General features: G+C 43.0%; 1 protein-coding gene across 4 annotated transcripts in view; it reads left to right on the top strand.

Moving 5' to 3' along the window:
* Positions 1 to 23,174, top strand: part of Inpp4b (inositol polyphosphate-4-phosphatase type II B) — a 742,657-nt gene that overhangs the window by 483,643 nt on the left and 235,840 nt on the right. For all 4 annotated transcript variants that reach the window (XM_016006370.3, XM_016006364.3, XM_076571928.1 and 1 more), the window contains one exon: positions 15,142 to 15,192. In XM_016006370.3, the coding sequence (XP_015861856.1) occupies positions 15,142 to 15,192 (51 nt within the window). The remainder of the gene's footprint in view (positions 1 to 15,141; positions 15,193 to 23,174) is intronic.

Genomic DNA, 23,174 nt, shown 5'->3' with positions numbered 1-23,174 from the left:
GTGTGTGTGTGTGTGTGTGTGTGTGTGTGTGTGTGTTGCTTTGTAAAACATGGAGGAAACTGCTCAGTAGACAAAGAATCACGTCACAGGGCTAAGGCTTTAATCACGTCACATCTGCTAAGGCAGATGAAGCATGCCTCCTTACTTCAGTGACAAAGCCAGATACAGGTACCATCAGGCACACTACTGTGCCCACACATTTTCACCGAGTCCTGTTGATAGGACTGTTGTTACTAGTTCCTTTTAAACCTGTGGGCTCTGTCTTTCCTTCTGTGTCCTTCCACATGTGTGACCACTGGCCAGTGGCCCGTCTTTGAGCCCTTGCTTGCTGATATGGTCCCCATGCAGAAAGAAGCAACAGGCATTTGCTGTTCAGCACTGCTGTAGGTTCCTGCCCGAGTGCACATGTCCTTCCACTGACACACTCATTACAGGCTCCCACAGGTAATTGTAATGGTATGATTGTCTCAGTGCATATACTTTTTTTGTAGAACCTCATTCTCTAGGTTACATTCTTCTAACTATTCCTATATTTCAAGAGCTGTGCTATTGTTTAATAGCTGCAATATAAATAGGCTATGAACAACTTATCAATCATTATTTAGTGCTAAAATTACTAAAATAATGATTAACCCACAAATATGTTTGTGACCCTTGAGAATTATTTTCCTCAAGGATGAATGCAATCACACTCAAGGGAATTTTCATGCATGTGTTGCTTTCTGTCAATACCAATGTGCTTTGTATAAATATTTGAAAACAAGTGACTTAAGGGAATTCAATGATGGGTTCCCTCAAACTTGCATGCCTAGCTTGGTCCTGACTAGAAAAAGGAGAATCGCTATCCTCCAACTCTCATTTGTAAATGGCTCCTGTCTTGTCTTCCATTGCTGACCTCTTGCCATCTGTTCTCCACAGACTGGATGCTATTTTTGAAGCATGAAAAAAGTCACACCATTTCTTGGCTCAGAACCCTACCAGAGTTTCCTATGGCAATTTCAGTATGAAGCAGTGTTACTGGAGTCCTGCCTTTCTTTGACCTTGCTTCTCACTTCTTACCTCTTCTCTCTGAATTGTCAGTCACTCTGGCTTCAGAGCTTCTGCACTTACGGTTTCCTTAGCCTGCTGAGATGCTATTCTTTCTGAGTTTCCACTGAGTTGGGTTTTCTCATTAGCAATGACTTAAAGTCAGAATCAGAGCAACCTCGCTTCACTAGAGCTGGTGACATAACTTCAGTTAGTTACAATTCAGAGCACAACGCTGATTCACTATTATACACACTTTCCCTATTTTGATGTTTTCCATCTCTTCCTGATGTTCAAATGTGATCCCTGAAGAGATTGTTCCTTGTTCATGACTGTGTTGCCTTTCCTCAAAATGTATGAAGACACTAGAGGCAAAGAGAGCAACCCAGGCCAGGGGAGCATTGTGGCACAGGGCAGCCTAGGATATTTGGTACCTGGGGTATTACGTGCTTGTGACAAATATCCATTCACCTCTGACAAAGACTTGGTGAGACTGACCCAAAACTGAAGCCCACTTGCACCAGTATTTCTGAAACATTGGGTTTCAGACACTTTAGGATCTTAAGAATTCTTGAAAGTCTTGGGCACTTTTGTTTACATGTGTTGTGCTAGCCACGAACATTTCCCTTATTAGAAATCAAAGCTCAGAAACTTTCAAAGTTCAGATTTGTATAAAGTCACAAACAATCTATTGTAAGTTAAATTAAACGTAATTTTGAGTCTTGTTATGAGAAATCAAAATCTGTCCTAAGAAGGTAGCACTATTTTATATTCATAAATCTCTTTAAGTTCTGATCAATAAGGAAAGACAATGTGTGTTCTGGTGTAATCTTTTGTGGTATTATAGACCATACAATCTTTGGAATACTCTACTGTGTCCTGGGCAAAGGATGAGAATTTAAAAGGAGACTATTACCCGAGCATGATTATGGACACAGTTTTGACCATACCTGCCCTCTTACTGGATCACACTGGAGAACTGCAGACCTGTGGTTTGGATAAGAGCTGCAGGGATGGGCTAGAAAGATAGCTCAGCCGTAAAGGCTAGGTTTACAACCGAAATGTCAATAATTGCAGGTAGATGGTATACTATCACTTTCTACATGATCACAGGCCTAAGCATTGGCTTGGGAAACAGCAAATTTATATTGAAATGCTAATCTCTCCACTCATCACTCATATGTCTTGGTGGAAAAGCTACTTTGATTTTTGTTTTCTTGTAAGATGATAATTAAAGTTGGAGCCTCATTTTTTCTCCCAACACACATTTGAAACAAAGAGCTTTGAAGGAAAATTTGGTGCTTAGAGTGATCTAAAAATTTAAATCAGTGAGGACAAAGACCCTGGTATAAGCATATTTTAAAACTCTACAGGTAATTCAAATCAGGATCTGTGTTGAGATTTATGGACCAAAGTATTAGAGGCTTTGGTAAAATTTCCATGGGGAAGGAATCTATTGTGATAGTAGAATCTACCTACTGGAATCACCATCTCCTTTTTGCCTAGAAAGGAAGGCAATACTTGTTGAATAGATGCATTGGCCATTACATCCCATGCCTCATATTAACCTTCTATTTTCTAGTTCATGAAAAAAATAGGCTTTAAAGGTATACTACATAAACGATTTCTCAACAGGGTTCTATAATCTCTTGACAAGAATAAACAAACTCTAAGTTGTAAATGACCTTATGGAATACTTGGGCAATACCACATTTGTTTTGATTCTGCCTAGAAATTATTTAGCCTTAAGTTATTGGAGATAATGACTTCCAGGGAGCAACAGATTAATAGACATGTGCTGTGTTAATATTACTGTTTTCTGTCTAATGGCTTGTTCATTGACTCATGACTGTGGTCTTAATTGTGGGGCTGTTAATATGTAACAACGGTGGTTTTGAATCTAGTAGTGTGATCACTTGTTTCTGTTTCTATTCCTGGAGGCTAATAAAGTTTCAGTTTTAAATTTTTTTCATTAAGCAACCCTAGGGAAGTCCATTAGAGTCACCATCAGTCCTGGCTCTGAAGAGACACACTGCCATGAGGCATGGGCTCCACAAGCAGACCATCTGAGGTCAAACCTGCTTCTTGTTAATGAAGTGATGTGGAGGAACTCCTTCGATTTTCTAAAACTCAGTTTTCTCACCTGCAAAATGGGCAATAATAATGCAGTACAGAACTGAGGTGACCTTGAGTTAAAATTAGCACATGCATCCCTGAAATAAATAAACCTGAGCCTAATTTTATTTTTTATTTTTATTTTTTTACTTTGCTTTCACTATCTTATTCACCAGCTCTAAGCTTTCAATTATGTCTTTTGAAGGTAGAAAGTTCTTAGAAATACATAGATCTTCACTGCTTTAAATTTTTAGATCACTTTAAGCACCGAATTTTCCTTCATAGCTCTTTGTTTCAAATATGTGTTGGGAGAAAAAATGAGGCTCCAACTTTAACTTTCATAGGTCTAGTGTGAGATTAATGAATCAGCCTTAATGACTTTCTTCTCTTTTTTCAGAATGATGACACAATTATGTTTGTATATTAAGATGCTGGATAAGGACAGGGAGGCTGATGGATGTACTATGGAGGTCTGACCTGACAAACTCTTGATGTAGAATATATGGAAGTGAACTGGGGTCTACAAATACTTTAGATGCTAGTAATAGACATGCATGAGTTTGGGGGGGGGCATGCTAGTTTTCTATCACCGTGAAAATACCATAGAAAATCAACTTACAAAGAAAGGCTGATTTGGATTCCCAGTTCCTAGGTTTACATCAGTGCCATTGGCTTTGGTCTTTGGTGAGGTAGTGGATCTGACAGGAGTGTATGGAGAAACAGAGCTGCCCAATTCACAGCTAGGTGATAGAAAATAGGAGGGAAAAGAAGGGACCAGATTCACTTTCCCCTTCAAGTGCACACCCCTGGCCACCTCAAGCCATCCCACTAAGGTTCACCTCCTGAAGTTTCCACTGCATCCTCATAGAGCCAAGCTGGGCACCACACCCTTGATGGACAGGTGGACATTACAGGCACAGACTACCTGTAGTGAGTCAGCAGGATGGGAGTCCACACCCAGAGAACACATGCTTAGTCAGGATCCAGGTCTTTTCTTTAGCACCTGTGGATACCAACTTTAGAATATGTGTTTGTATTGCAAAGGGGCATTGTACTTTATTTCTATTTGAAATGTTTAAACATTTCTTAGTACTTAAGGAAAATCTGTTGTTTTCAACTGCACTACTCTTGGGAGATTTTTTCTTTTTACTTTAGGTAAATGTAAAGGGCAGGACTCATCTATGTCTGGAGGATGCTCACTTTCCTTGCCTGATGTTGGGTTTGGAAAGATACAGAAATAAACTATATGGAAACAGAGTAGAACCGCTGAAGAGAGAAGTCTTTTACCCACAGAATTGAACCCTTTCTTTTGACAGCTCATATTTTCAGCAGAAGGTGGGTCTTCCAGACACAGCCTTCAGAAGAAAGAAAATAGACAGACATTTTTACTGTTCCCTATTCTTTCACCTGTGTGCAAAGATCCTTTTATCATTGGAAAGGGACATGGAATAAGATGGAGGTAACGGCAGGGATACTGAGAGTTATGGGACTCAGGAGCCCCATCATAGTCACCATTAACCTGAAGAACCATAGGCCTCCTGTGTGCTTGCTAGACTTTAGTATCATAGCATGTTCATAGAGAGAAATTAGACGTCTTAAAGAGCCAGCCGTTCAATGTAAGGGGACCCATGTGACTAGAGATCTGTGGTGTGAAAATCACTGCCTTAGAGAAATGAAAAACATCTTGGGCACATGGGATGCATCCAAACTAAAACTGTGCTTACATTTGCTTTTATTCATATTTTTCTTTGAAGTCTATAGAATGTTTTTATGCATACAATTTGGTACATTGTGTTTTGGCATTTGAAAGATGATTGCATTTACCTAGTATCAACCAATATAGCCTATCATTGTCAATAATTACTGCATCATTTTTGGATGATATTTAGGCTTTTGAACAAATCCTATTTACCAGAAAAGCCATTTATAAATATGCATTTGTAAATTGTTTATTCAGAGACTTCTCAATGAACAAACTAACATATAAGGGCATCATTTTATTTACCATTGCAATCACACTTTATGACCTCTATTAAAGGTTAGCTTTTTATCCTTTAGTCACATGTTGGGAAGATTCACTAGCTTTCCAACAACTTCTGCATATTAAGAAGTTCAGAGATCAGGGTATTGCCTCATACTAGAACACATGCACAGTATGCATGAGACCCTGGGTTCAATCTCCAGACACACACACACACACACACACACACACACACGCACACACACACACACACACACACACACACACACACACACACACACACGCAACGTGCATTCAAATTCTATTGGAGTATGATATGAGTAAGAAATCCTCTGACTACATGTAGAAGAAGAGCCAGACAGATGACAAAATCTGTTGTTTGAACATACCATCCAGCTGTGTGAGCAGAAATGACCAGATAGAGGAAATTTCATCTATGGAAAATTTTATACATTAAGGATCTCTGCCTGCATAGAAGAAGACAAATCAGTGAGGCTTTCAGTCTTTCTATTGGATTAAGTGAGAAATGGAGACATTAAGGTTTTCATTGAGGAGCTTTGTTTTCATTAGTTCAAAACTACTGATCTACTGAATTCCTGGATAGGTGGGAGGCTAAGGGACCAGGCAAAGGATGGGGGTGGGGAGCAGAACGGAATTTCCCAGAGTTCTCCAGTGCTTTGGAAACTAGGGAAAAGGACAAAACGCAGGACAGTTGAGAAGCACAGAGGGAGTGAGTTGACACAGAAGGACAAAAGGGCCATTTCTCACCTCGAGGCATCCACGGATCCTGCTGGAACCGAAAGTCTGAAATATCAAGGTTTCACTGAACAGAACAGAGATCCTGGCAATCAGAACTCTGCAAAGATTCTGGATTGCATGTGTAGCTGAAGTGTCAAACTTGGAGACCAAAAAAGGACTCAAATTCCAGGCTAGTCTTATGCTAAAGAAATTTGCCAGATTTTGAGGCAGTGGGAGGTATAATGCTTTTAAAGAGACACACAGAAGCCCTGTAAGATAATTGTGGGCTCTTTGGGGCTTGAGAAACAAAGACTAACCATGATCTTAGTTAAATCTGGGAAAGTCATACAACACAAACCCAGTGTCATTACCAAGGTGCTCAGGAGAAACACCACAGAAGGGATATTGACATAATAGAAACTGAGACGTTTCCATAGTCCTGTAGTTAGGAAGTGCAATGTACAGACGCTGGCAGGGTTTCTCCAACAAGGCCATACCTCCTAATCCCTGAAGTAGTGCCACTACCTAAAGACCAAGCTTTAAAATACATGAGCCTATGGGGGCCATTCTTATTCAAACAACCACATGGAGGGAACCTGTCTCTTGCTCCTGGGTTTGTTTAATGGCTTTATGATCCTCACAAATGAGCTAGTAAACTAGAAGTATTCAGGATTCAGAAATTCTAAGTATGGCTCTAGAATATTGAGAATCATATTTCCACGTTGCGAGGTTCATTTTGTTGTCAAAAATCACTTAAGTTTACATATGTCACATGTCCTCTACTTTAAAAAATTGAGCAAAAGTGAAATCATGTACTAGCCCAGACTCACTGATGAGTTTTGGAAAATTAAAAATTATTATCCATTACGTTTGGACGTTTGACACTTAATTATCCAGGTCATTCTTATTGCCTGTAGATTGACAAGCAAACAAACACAAAACAAAACAAACAAAAAACAAAATAACCCCCAAATGACACCCCCCTAAAAAAATACCAACATGAAAAAAAAACCCGTTTGTTTTATTAACCTTTAACTTTCTGAGAACTACAATATGTATAATGGTGGTTGGACCATACTAAGTGCTTGCCATATGTTTAGTGAGATTTAAGTAGGAAACAACAATTAAGCATAAACTATTTTGCTTTATTTCATCCTAACTACGATCTGACTGTAAACTTCCATTAGAAACAAATGAGAACTGTAAATTCCGCTGGCTTCTGAGACAGTTATGAACATCAATCACCCTTGTGTCTTATGCTGAAAGCTCATTGAGTGGTCACTGTGGGAGGCAGAATCTTAAAGTGAGCTGTTTGATCCTCCTTCTATGCCACATATTCCAGAATAATTCCCAGAACTATGACATGATAGCATTAGTCCCATGGTCCCGTCAGTCTTCGCGGCTCCCTTTACGAGAGAGACCAGGTCACAGCCACTGAGAGTAAACTGGTGGTTACAGCATGTTGGGGAGAGTCCAGGCGGCCACGGGTAGGGAAGACTGACAGAGAGGCGGGACATCCCAGTGGGCTACTGCATAACAGAGTGGTACATGTAGCAGTTAGATGTTCTCGATTTCAAAAGGAGAAGGGTTTTTAATGTTTCCATGATAAAGAAATGATGTGTGTTTGGGGAGATGGCAGTGTTTAACTTGATTTTGAGCACCATGTAGGGCTGGTTATAATTCAGTAGCATAGTCCTTACCTAGTGTGAGGTACTAGGTGCTGAGTACTGTCCCCAGCACCACAAACAGTATGCAATATAGTAACACATACATACATATGCCCAAATACCATGTGATCCAAATTGGTATTCATATACGTGTTTATTTTTTATATTTTCTTATCGGTTTTAATAAGTCTATTTTAAATGAAAGAGAAAAGAGAAGTGTTTTGAGGACACCCTGACCTGCTAAGTAAGATTATAAGAGGGAATAGATTTTTTTCTGAAGACAAAGATCTGCTGTGTGAGAAGAATTTGGTACAAAGAATTTTCTTGTTTTTTCTTAATTTCTTTTTATTTACTCTTTGTGTCTTTCACATCACGCATCTCCATCCCATTCATTTTCCATCCCTTCCTATCCACCCTCTGCTCTCGCAACCCGCCCCCTAATAAAATAAAATAGAATTTAAGAGAAAAAAAAGAGAAAGAAAAAAGGAAAAATCTCATCATGGAAGCTGCAGTGTGGCACAGTGAGTCACACAGTAAGCCCTTGTCCATGTATCTTTACTTGCAAGTGTTCATTGCAGAGTTGTTGGTTTGGTCTGAGGCCTCTGGTTTCTGCTACACTATCCATGCTGGGCCCTCACTGGAGCTCCTCTTGGTCATCCTGTTGTTGCCCTGTGTTGTGGAGATCCTGCAACTTTGGGTCCCTTCTCATGCTCCAGCAGATCACATATAGAGTGATGCTGGGGTGGGCCACCTCATAACCCTGGTTTTGGGCCTGGGTAGTTACAGGGTTGGTCAGCCAGCTATCTGTCCCCTGTCTCCACCACCAGGGTGAGTGCTCCAGCGTTGTCCTTGTGAGTTCATTCCTTGCAGCAGTGAGCAAGGGGCGGGTGGGGCCGTTCTCCTGCTTTCCTGTCCTCAGGGTTGGCTCTCCCACACCTACACCTTCAGGGCCAGCTCTACTGTGTTAGCAGGGTGAGGTGTAGGGGACACTATCATAAATGCTACAGCTGGTGGGGGGGGGGCAGGAACAGCTCTCGCGTTCTCACGACTTCAGGGTCAGCTCTGCCAACTGCCTCAGACATTGAGGGACTGAAGGAGGTGGGGGGCAGGGTATCTCTCCCCCACCTACACCACCACATAGCAGATGAGAGGTGGGGCCTTGTCGCATGCTCACGTTCTCAGGGTGGTTCACACACACCTTGGTCAATAGGGTCCCCTCTACTATGCTGTCCAGGTGAGGTGCAGGGTCCACTTTCCTAGAGCTGCAGCTGGTAAATGGGAGGGTCACCTCCCTCATCCACCACAGGTGGCAGGAACAAGGGGGGGGGGGCATCTTTCCCTTGCCCTCACCACATGTCAGAAGAGGAGGGTGTGGCCAGCTATCCTGTTCTCACACCCTCAGGGCCAGCTCACCCATGCCTCTGCCACCAGGGTCAGCTCTATTGTGCCGCCCAGGAGGGGAGCAGGGCCCGCTTTCCTGAGTGCTGCAGCTGGTGAGGGCGAGGGTCAGCTCCCTGTCCGTTGCAGGCTGTTAGGGTCCAGGGGTAAGGAGGGCATCTCTTCCCCACCCACACCACCCTGTGACAGACAAGCAGTGGGGACAGTTCTCCCACACTCATAGCCTCAGGGTGGCTCCCCCACACCTCCATCCACCACCAGGGTTGGCTCTATTGTACTGCCCGGCCTATGCAGGGCCTGCTCTCTAGAGTGCTGCAGTGGTGGGGGCAGGAGCAGCCCTCCCACCTGCCTCAGGCACTGCAGAGGGGCGGGAGGAGGGCATCTCCCTCCCCCACCCCATGCTGCCATAGGCAGATGAGGGGCGGGGCCAGATCTCCCACAGTTGGTTCTTGGGCTGGCGCACCTGTGACTCCCATCACAGGGTCAGCTCTGCTGTGCTGCCCAGATGATGTGCAGGGCCTGCTGTGCTTTCCCGAGTGTTGAAGCTGGTAAAGGGGAGGGTCGGTTCCCTCGCCCTCTGGAGGCGGTAGGGGCGAGGGGGGAGGCATCTTTCTATCATTTCCACCACCACACAGCAGACAAAGGAAGTGGTACCAACAATGCCCCTCTCATGCCCTCAGGGCTGGCTCACCAGTGTCTACAGGGTCAGTTCTACTGTCCTGCCGAGGTGAGGCACAGGGCTTGTTCTCCCAAGTGCTCCAGCTGGTGAGGGGTTGGGTCAGGTCTCCCACCTGTTACATGTGTCTAAGGGTAAGGGGAGGAGGGCGTTTTTTCCCTCACCCACGCCACCACGTGGCAGATGAGAGGGGCGCCATATGCTCTCCTATTCTCATGCCCTCAGGGCCAGCTCACCCATGCCCCCTATGAACAGGGTCAGCTCTACTGTGCCGCCCAGGTAAGGTGTTGGACCCGCTTTCCTGAGTACTTGAGCTGGAGAGGGGTAGGACCAGTTCTCCCTAGTGCTGCAGCCAGTGAGGGGCAGGGCCAACTCTGTACAGCCCTATCCTCTCTGCTTTTGGTGGTATCGGGAACCTGGAACATCAGCACAGACTGTGGCTGCATCAGGGCTATGAATCTAGACATGTGCCACAGCAGCAGCCCAGGCCCAGACATCACCATGGGCCCGGGTGGCAATGAAGCCTCCCACCTCATCCTGTTCCTCACTGCTTCATCTCTTCAGATATGCCTCTGTCCACAGGAAATGAACCCCCCCCCCCATACATTTGCTCACCATAATAGTGCCCCGTCTGCCTGGAGCCACAAGGTACGAGGTTGCCCATGCATTCTCCTCAAAGCCTGGGCAGGCCTGTGTAGGGGTCTCTTTGCCCGGCTTGGTCCATCACGGCACTGGGAAGGAATTAGCTTCCTCCTCAGAGCCAGGGGAAGTCTGCCCCGGGTCTGCATATGGGTCTCTTTTCACAAAGAATTTTCTAGTGCTTGACTTGAACATGGAGGAGGCCACACAGCAGAGTGCAGATATGAGGCCTGTGACATTTTCATTTGTCTCAGCTGACAATCATCTAGAAAATGAGGACCTCTGTTTTCAATCTGTGGGCTACTCAGTTCTACTCACAGCCTGTGGGAGTTTGGAGGCAAGTCTTCCCTGGTAGAGTTTCTAAGTGAGGGCATGGGCAGCTTGCTCTGGACTGCAGCCTTTGAGATCTGCCTGGAGAACCAGTCTTTCCACATCCTGAGTCCCCACAGACCTGAGAACAAATCAGTGCACATTGTTTTAGGCAGTTGAGCTTGTTACACATCAGTAAAAATTCTACAACCAGTTAGTATAGAGATATGCTGGTTAGTGGCTCTTGGTTGATCATTTGCTCTGGTGGTAAGACTTGGCTCTCTAAGTCTGCAGCTTGTGTACTACCAGATAATTGGATGACCTGACTACTGGCCACTAGAACAAAGAGACAACTAAGATGGCATACTGTAGCCTCTTGAGAAACCCCACTGTAAATGCAACAGCTATTCCTGACATACACTGTGACTGTGGGATTGAGTCACAGGGTCATACCTGAGTGAAGGGAGTCCCGAGACACTTCCTTACAGAATGTTCATATTACAGAAGGAAGTAGATATTTTGTCCCCATCATGGTTTCATATTTTAATATCAAGGTAGGTACATTTCTCATCAAAGTGGAGCAAGACAATGTCAAGACACACAGAGGTCTAGAGCAACATTTATATTAAGAAATAAAGACTGATTCTATATGCAGTTCACTTCCAAATACATTACCAAGTTAGACCACATTCTTGGTGGAGGACGGAGGCTCTTTCATGGGTATTCCTCCCAGATGATCTCCAACTTCCCCATTTCATCTGTGTCTGTCTAGAGAAGGTTGCTCCTTCCTTGTCTACTGGTGTAGAAATGGACCAACCAGAGGTCCAGGGAATGCAGCCAGGAACATAGACTCTTGATAGCATGACCTTCTCCTTGGCTGGTCTGGATCTCCAACACAGCCCATTGCCACATGCTCAGTTACTTACTCCCCAGTGAAAATGCAGCAGTCTTTACCCATGTTCTGTATAATAAGATTCACTTGCTTCCGGAGTTTTCCTCTGTGGATTTGAGCTTGAATGTGCTGTGTTCACCTATTGGAGTCATAGTCTGACAGTTCCTTAAAGCTTTGAAAGTTAGCAAAGTATTCTGCAGGGAGTTGATGAGAGAGTCAGGATGACTTCCCTACCTGCTAGCTTGTGGTTATCATATCAAAGTTAACTACCTATATTTATCATTTCAAAGTTAACATATGTGAACCTTGAACTTCTGGGGTTGACAGAGGGTAAGAAAAGACAGGAAAGCAATTTCCTTTACATGAACTTAGGGGATAAGACGATGACACTCAGAGTGTGAGCATGCATCGGGTCGCACATATCACCTGGTCCACCTTGATTCATTTGCTGTCATAAAACTCTAGACCAAAGCCATGAGGGCTTCAATTATATAGTTGGATAAACATTTTTTGTTGTTGTTGCTCTGGGAAAATTCTAAAAGAAGCACATTGGAGACACTCAGGAGGAAAAAAATGTTAATAAGGCCGAAAAAGGGAAAAATGAATTCCCAAGGAAGGCCATTAATTCTCAGGAGGCATGACATGGTGAGGAACCAGAACATTCCAAATACTTCACTAACAGCCGTGACTCCATATCTTCTTCCGCTGGAAGCCTAGAGGCCACATCCAGTTTTGTGTAGAACTGAGTCATGAGTCACACACTCCTGCCCTCTCCCACATTCCAGTTACTCTGTTCTCACCCCCTCTGTCTTCTGCCTGTTTTCCTCTCACCTCACCCCTTTCCTGCCTCGTTTATTCCACTTCCTTAGTTTTCCTCTTACTCCTTACCTCCTCTCTCTAGCCCAGGACAGCTCCAAGGGCTGAAAAGGATGGAGTACAGTGACCTACACTAATCTCACAAGCCAACAGGAAGGCTGAAGGGCAGAGGCTCAGAGCTCTCAGAAGGACTTGGGATGATTCAAATGCTTGCCCCCAAAGCCTTCCCCGGCTTTCTGTTGCCTAGGAGAAGCATATAAATAAAAAGGTTCCAATTATATAACATCATGGCCTTATACATTTGGGGGCCCGATCTACTTCTCCAAACTTATTTAAATCAAGTCTCTTCCTTGCAGGCTCCCTGGAGCATCCTCAGGAAGAAAGACTGTGCAAAGGCATTTGGGCCTCAGCTGCTATATGGTGCACACCTACCGCCTTACACCCTTCATGCTCCCTTGTGGTCTTCCTTGCTGAGAACTCCTCCCCATTTCTCAAGACCCTGAGCACCTCTGCTGTGCAGCCTCCCCTGATAGCCACAGGCCAAATCTTTAGTCTTCTGTCTAAACACTGATAGCCAAAGCGGACATTGCTATTGTAGCACTTGTGCTATTGTACGTGGACGTTTTATATTTGTCACAGCCCCTAGACAGTGAAACCCCAGAGAGAAGGACAGGTCCCTATTCACTGGCACACCACTGTTCTCCTCCATGCAGCAGTGGAGATGCGCAATAGGACACATGGCATGGAAGGAAAGCTGTACCAGGACATCAACAGTATCAACTCCAACATTTTAGCACTGTGCAAACCTGCACTTAACCTCCTACTATTCAAAATAAATATTAAGTTCATTTTCTGTGTCTTCTCCTACTCCTCCCCTCCCTCCCCTACATACATAAAAACACCCGTGCACAGAATAGAGCAAACCAGTCTGTGATACCTTTAATTTTTTATGCATATGACTTGAGATAAAGAATCTTCTTTCTTCTATAGCTTATTCATATTTATGAGGAATCATAAAAATCGCATGAATATCAGAGTTTAATGGGCCGTGTTGGAATTGTTAATATTATTCTAACTTTGTCTCTCTGTATGCACACAGTATTCCCTAAATCAACTACTTCATCAGTCCTGGGCAGGTTGAGCCTCACCACTTTCTCTCACTTTTCACTGTATTTCTCAATACAAGTATTTCCCTTTTGAGAATGATTTTGGGAGTCAGTAGTTTGAAAAAGAATGTGAATAGCATGTGTGTATATGTGCATAGGTTGTATATACATATATACATACCTTTGATATATTGTCTTCGTAGTCTGCGAACTTTGAAGAAAGGAACAAGGAACAAGGCTGCACTTATGGACAGTTGCTTATGATGTGTGTGTGTGTGTGTGTGTGTGTGTGTGTGTGTGTGTGTGTGTGTGTGCTCTCCATGATCCCTAAAAGCTCAATATTTATATATTTTCCTCATCGTTCCGAGGATAGCTGACAGTTCTCAGATAATGAGACTTAATAGTGAACTTGGCCAAAGAGCATCCGTGCAGCTACCAAACTCTTGGCAAGGCAGCCTTCCCTCATGCATTCTGAGCTGAGCACCTGCCATACATTGTGTTGTTCACACTCTGGGCATCCTTCCTGGTGTTGCTTTTGCTCACTGGTAAACACCTTGGTGGTACAATGACTGAGAAATTGTGCAAGTGATTGAACTGAATCTGTCATAAGAAATGAAGAGCCTTAAGGCATGTTCTGCCAAAGCACATGAATTTATTCTGACATGGAGACTGTGTTAAAGAGCCACAGGCCATAAAAGCTGGATGAAGCCTTTGACATACCAGGGATATTGTAGCCACCCCTTCTTGGAACCATTGACCTGTTAATACTCAGGTGTATCAGAACCTCAGGGACTCACAGGCTGTGCTTCTAAAGGGTTTTCTTAGAATGACCTCAAGAAACATTTTTTCCATGGCCTACTTCTTGTCTGTTCATCCATTCCCATGCCTGATGACTCTTGCTCTCCAGTTAAACAGGTCACAGTTTCCTATTGCCCTGCATCCATTCAAATGGATCATCCCATTTTATTTCAATGGCTGTTACACCAGGCTTCTTTGTTCTTGCTTCCTTTTCTCTTAGGTGAGAAAGGTAATCTCTCTCCCCTACTTGGAACTTTTTATTGTCCTCAGGAGAACTAGGCTCAGTAGCTACATACCAGACTCAGAAAATCCAGGAGCAAGGATGAACACAAATAGTTTGAAAATACCCCCATAACTCTAGCTAAAAACAAGGTTAGATAACCACCCCTCAGTAAAATGTGCATGTCTAATTATCCAAAGCGTTCATGTTCACTGGGAATATTCATGTGGCATGCTTCTCCTGGTGACTGGTGTTTGATCCTTTTACCACTGCATGAGACTTACTTTTCAGATTAATTCAGATGTGACTGCCCTATCCTATGGCCCAGCGTTTTCACAGGGAAGGAATCTCTTAGAAGGAGCTTGGGCATTGGCTCTCTCGTTCAGAGAACAGTTATCCAGCATGCATGGAATTACTTTCTCTCTCCCATTCTATCATTCCTTTGGGACAGTGAATGAAAGCTGGTTTTGGAGGGAATAAAAGGCGATTCACTTAAGTCCCAGATGTCTGCTTCTGACAAGGACGAGATGGGTGAGGGTCAAGGAGCTATGTCTTCTCCAAAAGCCAGGAAGCTTTAGGACTGTAAAAAGACAGCTTTATTGCCCTGCAGCGGACATTGAGGGCAGGTGTTTTCGTTGATGATTAACTCACAAGTTTGAATTGACATCAGAAGAAGAGAACAGAAGCCCAGAACTGTGTGAAACTTCTGCCCAAGTTCCTATTCAGAAGTCACAGAGGAAATGTTTGTTTTTCTCCGTAGATTCGAACCAGTGTCCTTCCGGAGCGCAAGGATCCCCCGCCAGAAGTTGGGGTAGGTGCTTCTTATAACTCCAAAGGTACACACATTGTTTGTAAATTAATTCTGTGGATTTTCTCTGACTTCCTGTCTGCCTGATAGCTGCCAAAAGCAAGTGAGTTACCAGGGTGTGACTATTTGAGGAGTCAACCGTGTCTTGTTGCTGAGTTGAGCAGAATTCATCTCTTGTCTCCTGGAAATAATCCATTCTTAAAGGAGTTTTTTATTTAGTTTAGATGGGGAGAGATGAGCCTAGACACTGTCCTGCAGAATTGCAACTATAAGCCAGCACTCCTGGACTCCTGGGGGGCCAGGGAAATCGCAGCAGAGTGCCAGAGGGCTAGTCAGGACAGGATGCTTCTTCCTGCTGCCTAGGATGCGAAGCAAGCAGCAGGCTACCATGTCTGTTTAGTGCAGCATCGAGCACCCACTGAGGGCTGCCTGACACTGCATCTGTAACCTGTGAAAGAGCAAGATACCAGTGTTTTCTGCTTGGACAAGGCCAGAGTTGGCGGTGGTAGAATCTGAACAAACAGCCCCACAGCAGAATCCCCGAGGCCTCTACACTCAGGAGTAAAGTAGGTGACTGAGAGCTCATTTAGAAATCTTTCAGGAACCTGCCAGCCTTCTTCCACTGTGCGAGGCGTGAGGGCTGAGGTGCTATTCAATTCTTCTCATCGAAAGTGGCCGCTTGCCATTGTACCAAGGGGATCTTTCAAAAGCACACGCTGAAGTGCAAGTTGGCTGAGCAGAATGACAGTTCACAGAGCATCTGCTGGGACAGAGGAGAAGGGAGGCAGGCTGGGGCATTCTTCTCCCTTATTCCCCACCAGAGCGTCGGGCTTCCAGAGACCACGGCACCTCCACTGCTGGTGTTCTGCCTGTACGAGCTCCCAGCACAGCTCTTCCAGCACTCGTGTCCGTGGGTCCTCAGGCCACACACGCTCTTTGTACTCTAGTTCGCAAAGGGCCCAGCAAGCTCTTCCCAGCCGAGGAGGATCCACAGCCCAGGCCTCTGCTGACCCTGGTGCTACTCTGCACTTGTTCTGTCTTGCTTCTGAGCCACAGTCACCATCCGGCCACCAACCACGGCCTCCTGCAAACCAGGCTCCAGGGCATGCCCTCACCACACCTAGACTGCCTTTGTAAAACCCCAGAACCCCAGAAAATTTTAACCCATGATATAACTAATACAGTGTTTTATTAAAGAGTTCTGCTTATTTATTGAGGTTCAAGGAATGAGTTGGTTGAATTTTCTACTCTAATTCCCTGTCCCCCAAGTTGCTCGTTTTCAATTGCACACTTGTTTTTGACTTAATAATATCTTGACTTAAATGTGTGAACTTTTAATTTTTTTGTCAATTTATTGGCGATTGATTTTATTTTATTTTATTTTTGCCCCATCTTCCCACCCTTTTCCATGACAATCACATCTCTGTAACTCCAGCCGTTGCCAAGAGTTTTACATGTTTGTGCCCTTTTTATTGCTCAGGCTGTGAAATAGAGGGGTAGGGACAGGGACCGCTCTGCATTTGCCAGGGTGAGGGTATGGCCTTTTTGTGGCTCTGACACCTGTCAGAGTCCTCAGTATGGCCAATACAGAAAGTCAAGCTGCCCTGTGGATTCGATCCAAGGGACCCTGTGTGTTTTCCCCTACTGTTTACTTCCCTAGCCTGGAGGGTGTGGCTCAGGATCCGCTCTTTCACTGTCTAACCCCATTCCTACCCTGCACTCTTCCTGCCAAGATTCCTCCTAAGCACAGGGATGCCAGGGAGCCACCTTCTGTGTCACCAGCTTGACCCTGTGAAACCCCTGTAAGTTTACTGTGTCACATCTAAGCCCCACAGGCATCTTCACTGCTGTGTCCTCTCTCCACTGTGCCTTTATATGGGACCCAATGACGTTCAGCATTAGATTACCCATGATTCCCAAAGAAGACCATCCCACATCCTTACAGAAGGAAGATGGTTTTGATGCCTCCAATCTGTTGTTTAGGACAAAACACTACTAGCCTTGGGCATAGAAATATTTTCCTAGAGAACAATTAGGAGAAAGACCCAGCACCTAGGCAGTACACCTGAAACTCCAGCCTTCTTTACCATAACCCTACATTTTTGTTAATGGGAGGTCTTGAGGGTGGATGATTGGCCAGTTCTGTGAAACTTATTTCCTCTCAGCACTTTATTCCCAGCACTATGGGTCGCGGCTCCTAATGGAGGTTCCCTGAACCTGAGATGGGGTGCCTCTGATACCGTGTCCCTTCTTTGACAAAACTCAGCTACAATTCCTGGTCTCAAATAGAAGTCTTAGTTGAGATTCTGTGACATGACTGTTGAACCAGTCAGCCATTCAGAGTACAGAAAATGGCAAACTGACTTAAAAGGAATCAGTTAGTAGTTTTTTTGTTTGTTTGTTTAATCTTGAGAAATGTTCCCAGTATCATAAGCACATAAGCTTCTTTTCATATGGTATTGTGCATTCTGACCACAATGTCAGATAATATATTCCTCATCTTCCTATTTGGAAGAGTAAGATATTAAATTCAGGTCACCGTGCTCCTTCAGGTTTAGAAAACATAAACTGTCTGGGAATTCCTGCTTGGTATTCTGCCCTTTATGTGTCATTGAGAAAAACTGAGTCCTTCCAGAAGCATCTACAAATGGTTCCTGCTTAAACAACAGCAACAAATAAAACTCTATTAGTAATGGAAATTTGGGTATTAGATTTCTGTAATATTTGCACACTTCTAGGCACTGTGCTTGTGGCAAAAATGACTTCTTGACTTGGTTCACTCTAGGTTTATACATAGACTCTTGATAAAATAATCAAAGAGCATTCCTTTTGATCTACTAACTACTTTCCATTGTTTTTAGAGCCGTAAGAGGACAAATCACAGACAAAGCAGAGGAGAGTCTAGAAATGATCATACTAACATGAGAAAATCGAGCATGTTTTATGACATCAGCACTCCAATCAGTTGTTAAACAGGATCATTAAATCAATCTCAGAAAGAATTACCTTAAATAAGGATGAGTCAACATAGCTTGAATTTCTGACAAACTAAGTCATGTTATTCTGCATAGTGAAGATTTAACACATGTTGAGCGCCTGTGAAGGACCACTCTTTATTACATATCCCATCAATTTTCAGAATAATTCCTTGAATGCTACTAACGGGTTTGAGAGTTGACGCTATTGGTCAAGAACACAGTGCTGATAGCGACTCTGTCCTTATGATGTACTAAGAACACTCATCCCAACTTAAGCTGAAAGCTGTCGCTGCGATTCCTACAATTGTGTTCCGCTTATTTCTGAGCATACTTCAGCAACATTTACTGGATATATCCAAACCTTTCCCAGGATTTAGTCAAATAGATACAAATTTGTGCCCTTAGACCTTCGGAACCATATTTATAACAAATATGCAATTCTTTTGTAGATGACCCATCATAAAATACTCTTTAGTTTGGTTTGGGGGTTATTCATAAACTCCTAATAGTTAGCCTCCATTTTTTCTTTATGGTGCTGTTATCACTATTAACAGTTCTTATTGTAGAGTGAGACACCATGCAACCAAATTCATTATGGTTGACAGTGAAGACAAATTCCCAGGCTATAAAATTTCTTATTCTATGATTATGTATATGTACATCTTATGTATACATTATATAATTATAAATACACATACATATGGCTTTATAAGAAAGGTCAACTCATTTAATCTGCAATGTAGCAGTATCCAGTCAAAATTAAATGAGTAACATATAAGATTTGCCACATGTAATTTTTAAAATTATTTTTTTATTTTTTATGTCATTTAAAAATGTTCAGTAGCTAGGTTTTTAAATAGTTTAAAGAAATAGACTAACTTAATTGTATTTTTACTTAACTCAATATATGCAAAATAATATATTTTAAAAATATGCTCAATATAATACGAAGTTATAGTCCATGTTTGTATTTGCCATGCTGAGTTTTCTAAACCCAGTGGATATTTTAAGTTTTATTGATCCCTTTACATGGAGTAGCCACATTTTAAGCTATTAAAGTAGTAACTAATCCATTTGTGTAATACAGCTCTATATAGTAGTTGAAATATTTTGAGGAGAACCCTGTAAATAGTAGTAAAAAGGACTAACGTCCAAGTTAATGCTGTGAGAAGCCTTCATGATGGAGGTTTGCCGTCTTGTAGCACTGAGGGTGGTTCTATATCTCAGCCAGCATCCTTAATACTGATCAAGGAAGCCGCTGTGGACATACAGCATGAGGTCTCAAGTCTTGTGAGCTGTTTGTCTATCTACAACATGCTCTATGTCCCTACAGAGTGCATCAGGATAAACTTTTGGCCCCACATTCCCTATGTGGAGATTCCAGGAAGAGCTATTGATGACCTCTTTTTCACCTGGCTATTCTCTCCAGCCAGTGAGTGACTGAAATCGTGTGCTGAAATGATCGTCTTCCCCAGGATGATACTTGGGAGTGCTCTATTGTCAGGAGCAGGCAAGGGCAGTCAGAGCTATGAATTGTGCAAACAAAGAGTCTATCAGGATAGGGAATTGCCCTGGAATCTAGGCACAGCATACTATGGATGAAAAGATGCTGGGTAGAGAGCAAGAGACTAGGGTACTAACCTGGTCTAACATGGCTTCCTGAACCTGAATTATTGTGGCTGTGTACAAGACAGATTATTCTTATGGACTCCAGCAATTTCCTCTGCTTATAGACAGTGCTTGTAAATATTTCACATGTGCTAACACAAATGTGAGCAAATTGTCATGTGTAATATTTCTCAACAGTAGTAACTGCATAGGACATCATTGCCTTTATATCTTCTATTTTTATCATATTTAGATTCCTTCTCATTAGATTTCACCTGAATCAAATTTTTACTTTTGCATATATATTTTTCTTTCTGTATTACAGATACTTTTCAACTAAATAATAAATAAGCCGCCTTCTCCTCATCTTCTCTCTGTCCCTCTCCATCTTCCCCTTGTCTTTCTCTTGCTTCTTTATTCTCTCCCCTTCCTCCTCTCCTTCTCCCCCTAGTCCTCCCACTCTTTATCCCCCTTCTTCCTCTTCACCACCTTCTTCCTCCCCTCCTTCTTCAAACTCTCTATCCTCCCCATTGGGTGGTCAAGAGACACCTCTAAGGCAGTAGATCCGTGGGTGTGTCATCTCAGTCCCTGGGTCAGTGTCCATGATGCATGGTCTGCTCTCCTCACACAGCTACTAGGGTTCTGTCTGGATTACTTTATGCTTGAAATAATGCTCTATATCATTATTGTTTTACATGAACCTTGTGTGCTGTTTGTCCCCTCTCTGTGGCTATTCAGATCTCAGAAAGAAAGAAGACCGATTTTTCCCCAATTGATGCTCTTTCAGTGTGTCCAGTGAGTGTTCACATAGGTGGACTGTTTGTTTCTCTCTGGGGGCTGGGGGTCAAGAGGATCCTATGTTGGCTTATAATGAGGTAAAGGGAACACAATAACGACAACAGAGACATACAGGAATGTAAATGTATAGATAATTCTCCTGTTTGGTGTTACACTGTAAAACACTAATATCCTATTTTAAAAATGGAACCTTAGGGAACATCATGGAAGAGGGGCAGGAAGACTGTAAGAGCCAGAGGACCAGGAAGTCTGCTGTGCGACTGCCTGTCTTAGAAATGTTCCAGAAGTAGACCTGAACAATGGCACAGATCAGCAGGCTTGTTATAGCGGAAGGGGAAGACCTCACAGAGCCCCCACCCCTGGACAGAGTTTACAGACAGCTGATGACTCCTGAGAAAGGGAGAATTAGCCTTTTCCAGAGATGAGCACCCAGATTGGAGAATCCATTGCAAAGTGGTCAGCCCTGAAACCATATGCATATAAACAATAAAAATAAACTCAGCACACACACATTATATTTACACATAAAACTTTATTTATGAATTTGTTTACATATTATATATAATACACAAATACATAATGATAAATACATGAATATATCTGGCAATTGCTACTTGATGGCTAAAGAGACTGTCATAATGTCACAGCATGTTTAGTTTGCTTTATTCTAGAGTCACTCAGACCTACACAATTTCATACACAAGGTGAACAAAGTTAGGGACCTTGTGAAATTTATTGTGTTTACATATATTCTTTTATTTGGTGTTACAGTGTTATAACATAGCATATATACATATATTATATGTATATGGACAAATATCACTCTGTATCACTATGGTTTTACATTAGCATTGTGTGTTGTTTTTCCCCTCTCCATGGGCAGTCACATATGTTAATGTGCATGTAGATACATACACACATACATACATACAGACAGACAGACAACGCTAAAGAAAAATGAGCTATCAGTTTGAGAGTGGTACAGCATGGAAAGGCTTAGAGGGAAGGGATGTGGAGGGATCTGGGGGGAGTGACATAGTTATATTTTAATTAGAATGTGAGTAAATAAAGACAATTTAACAAAATTGGGCCTTCCGATGGTTCATTTCATCCAACATCAAGTCCCTAGATAAACTTAGGTACTGAATAAAATAAACTTTTCTAACTAAGTAACTTCTCATCTCATTTGGCAGGCATGCTCTCAGGCCTTTACCAGCACTAATTTTTAATGTGTCTTATTTTGGAAGGCTCTGAAGTGTCGGATCAAGCCTAAGATCAAGCCTGGGCCGGCAGTTCTGATGGGAGTGCTTGCCTCAGGTCATCGGCCGTGGCACACTGTGTATGCTCACTGTAGAGCATAATTCATGACACACGCCCCTCTGTTTGCAGCCCTGGGTTGTCTCTGAGACTGACGGGCTGCAGCTCTGCTTCCGGAAGGGCTCCTGGTCCGGCAGACAGAGCCAGCCCTTGCTGTGGTCACCAACCTCGTTTGCAGCTGTGCCTTATGGTGTGGCCGTAGCTCATAGCTCAGATAGGCCACTCTACCTGTCTCTAGCTGCAGAATCCAAGTCTGGGACTATTGCTGCTTTGTGGCTGAAAGGCCACCATGGTATCATGCATGTGTTCTTTTATTCTACATTCCTCCAGACCTACACGATTTTCAAGGGTACAGCAAACAAGCTTAGAAAGTCAGGGGCTTCATGAAATTCACAAGCTGTTGAGAATTTTATTGGAAGGTAAACAATGAATAGAATGGGATATAGGGATTTAAGTTAAAACTCCTAATTATCAATGAGAGAGAATGTAAACTGGATATGCTTTTTAAGTTTATAGTGTGGTCTAGAGAGATGGCTCAGGGGTTAAGAGCACCTGCTCCTCTTTCAGAGGACCCGGATTTGATTTCCAGCATCCACTTGGCAGCTCACAACTCTAACTCCAACTTCACAGGAATCCAGCTTTCCAGGGAAGCCTGAGTGCACATGAATACACCCATCCCCAAACACACATACATATTATTTTTTAAAAAAGCAAAATATACATTTACAAAGATTTAAAATACAAATTGCTGGAATGGTGTTCTGCTATATTATCTCATTCTCATTTTTGTGAGTTACGGTGATTTATAAATAACTGCAAGAAATGTCTCCCCCATGTATTAAAAGAACTTGATTGACTTGGGTATGATGGTACATGCCTGTAATTCCAGCTCTTAGGAGCCTGAGACAAAAGGCTACCATGTGCTATGTTGTGATTTCTAGGTTATTGATCAAGATCTGATCTCAAAAATAAATTTGTGAGTCACTTACTTGAAAACTGGGCTCCATCAGCCTCTCGTTCATTGCCAGTTAACATTTTGTTCCCAAGTCTAGTGTGCATTCAGCAAAGTACAACAGAAAATAATCATCCTTGTAGAACTTGAAATCATAATTATTTCCAGGGGTTCAAGATAAGCCATTTTAAATATATCAGGTGGTGTTCAATACAAATGGAGAAGAAACAATGACTAGAGACCCACAGAGAGGAGGAGAGACAGTGCCTTCTGTCGGTGTCTGCTCCAGAGGCTCTCTGAGGAGGGAGTTCAAGTGCCTGGGTGGGCTTGGT

This window comes from Peromyscus maniculatus, chromosome 5 (assembly GCF_049852395.1).
Source record: "Peromyscus maniculatus bairdii isolate BWxNUB_F1_BW_parent chromosome 5, HU_Pman_BW_mat_3.1, whole genome shotgun sequence".
NCBI classification, from domain to species: domain Eukaryota; kingdom Metazoa; phylum Chordata; class Mammalia; order Rodentia; family Cricetidae; genus Peromyscus; species Peromyscus maniculatus.
The sequence above is the reverse complement of the archived record's forward strand: the minus strand, read 5'-3'. Positions and strand labels throughout refer to the sequence as shown.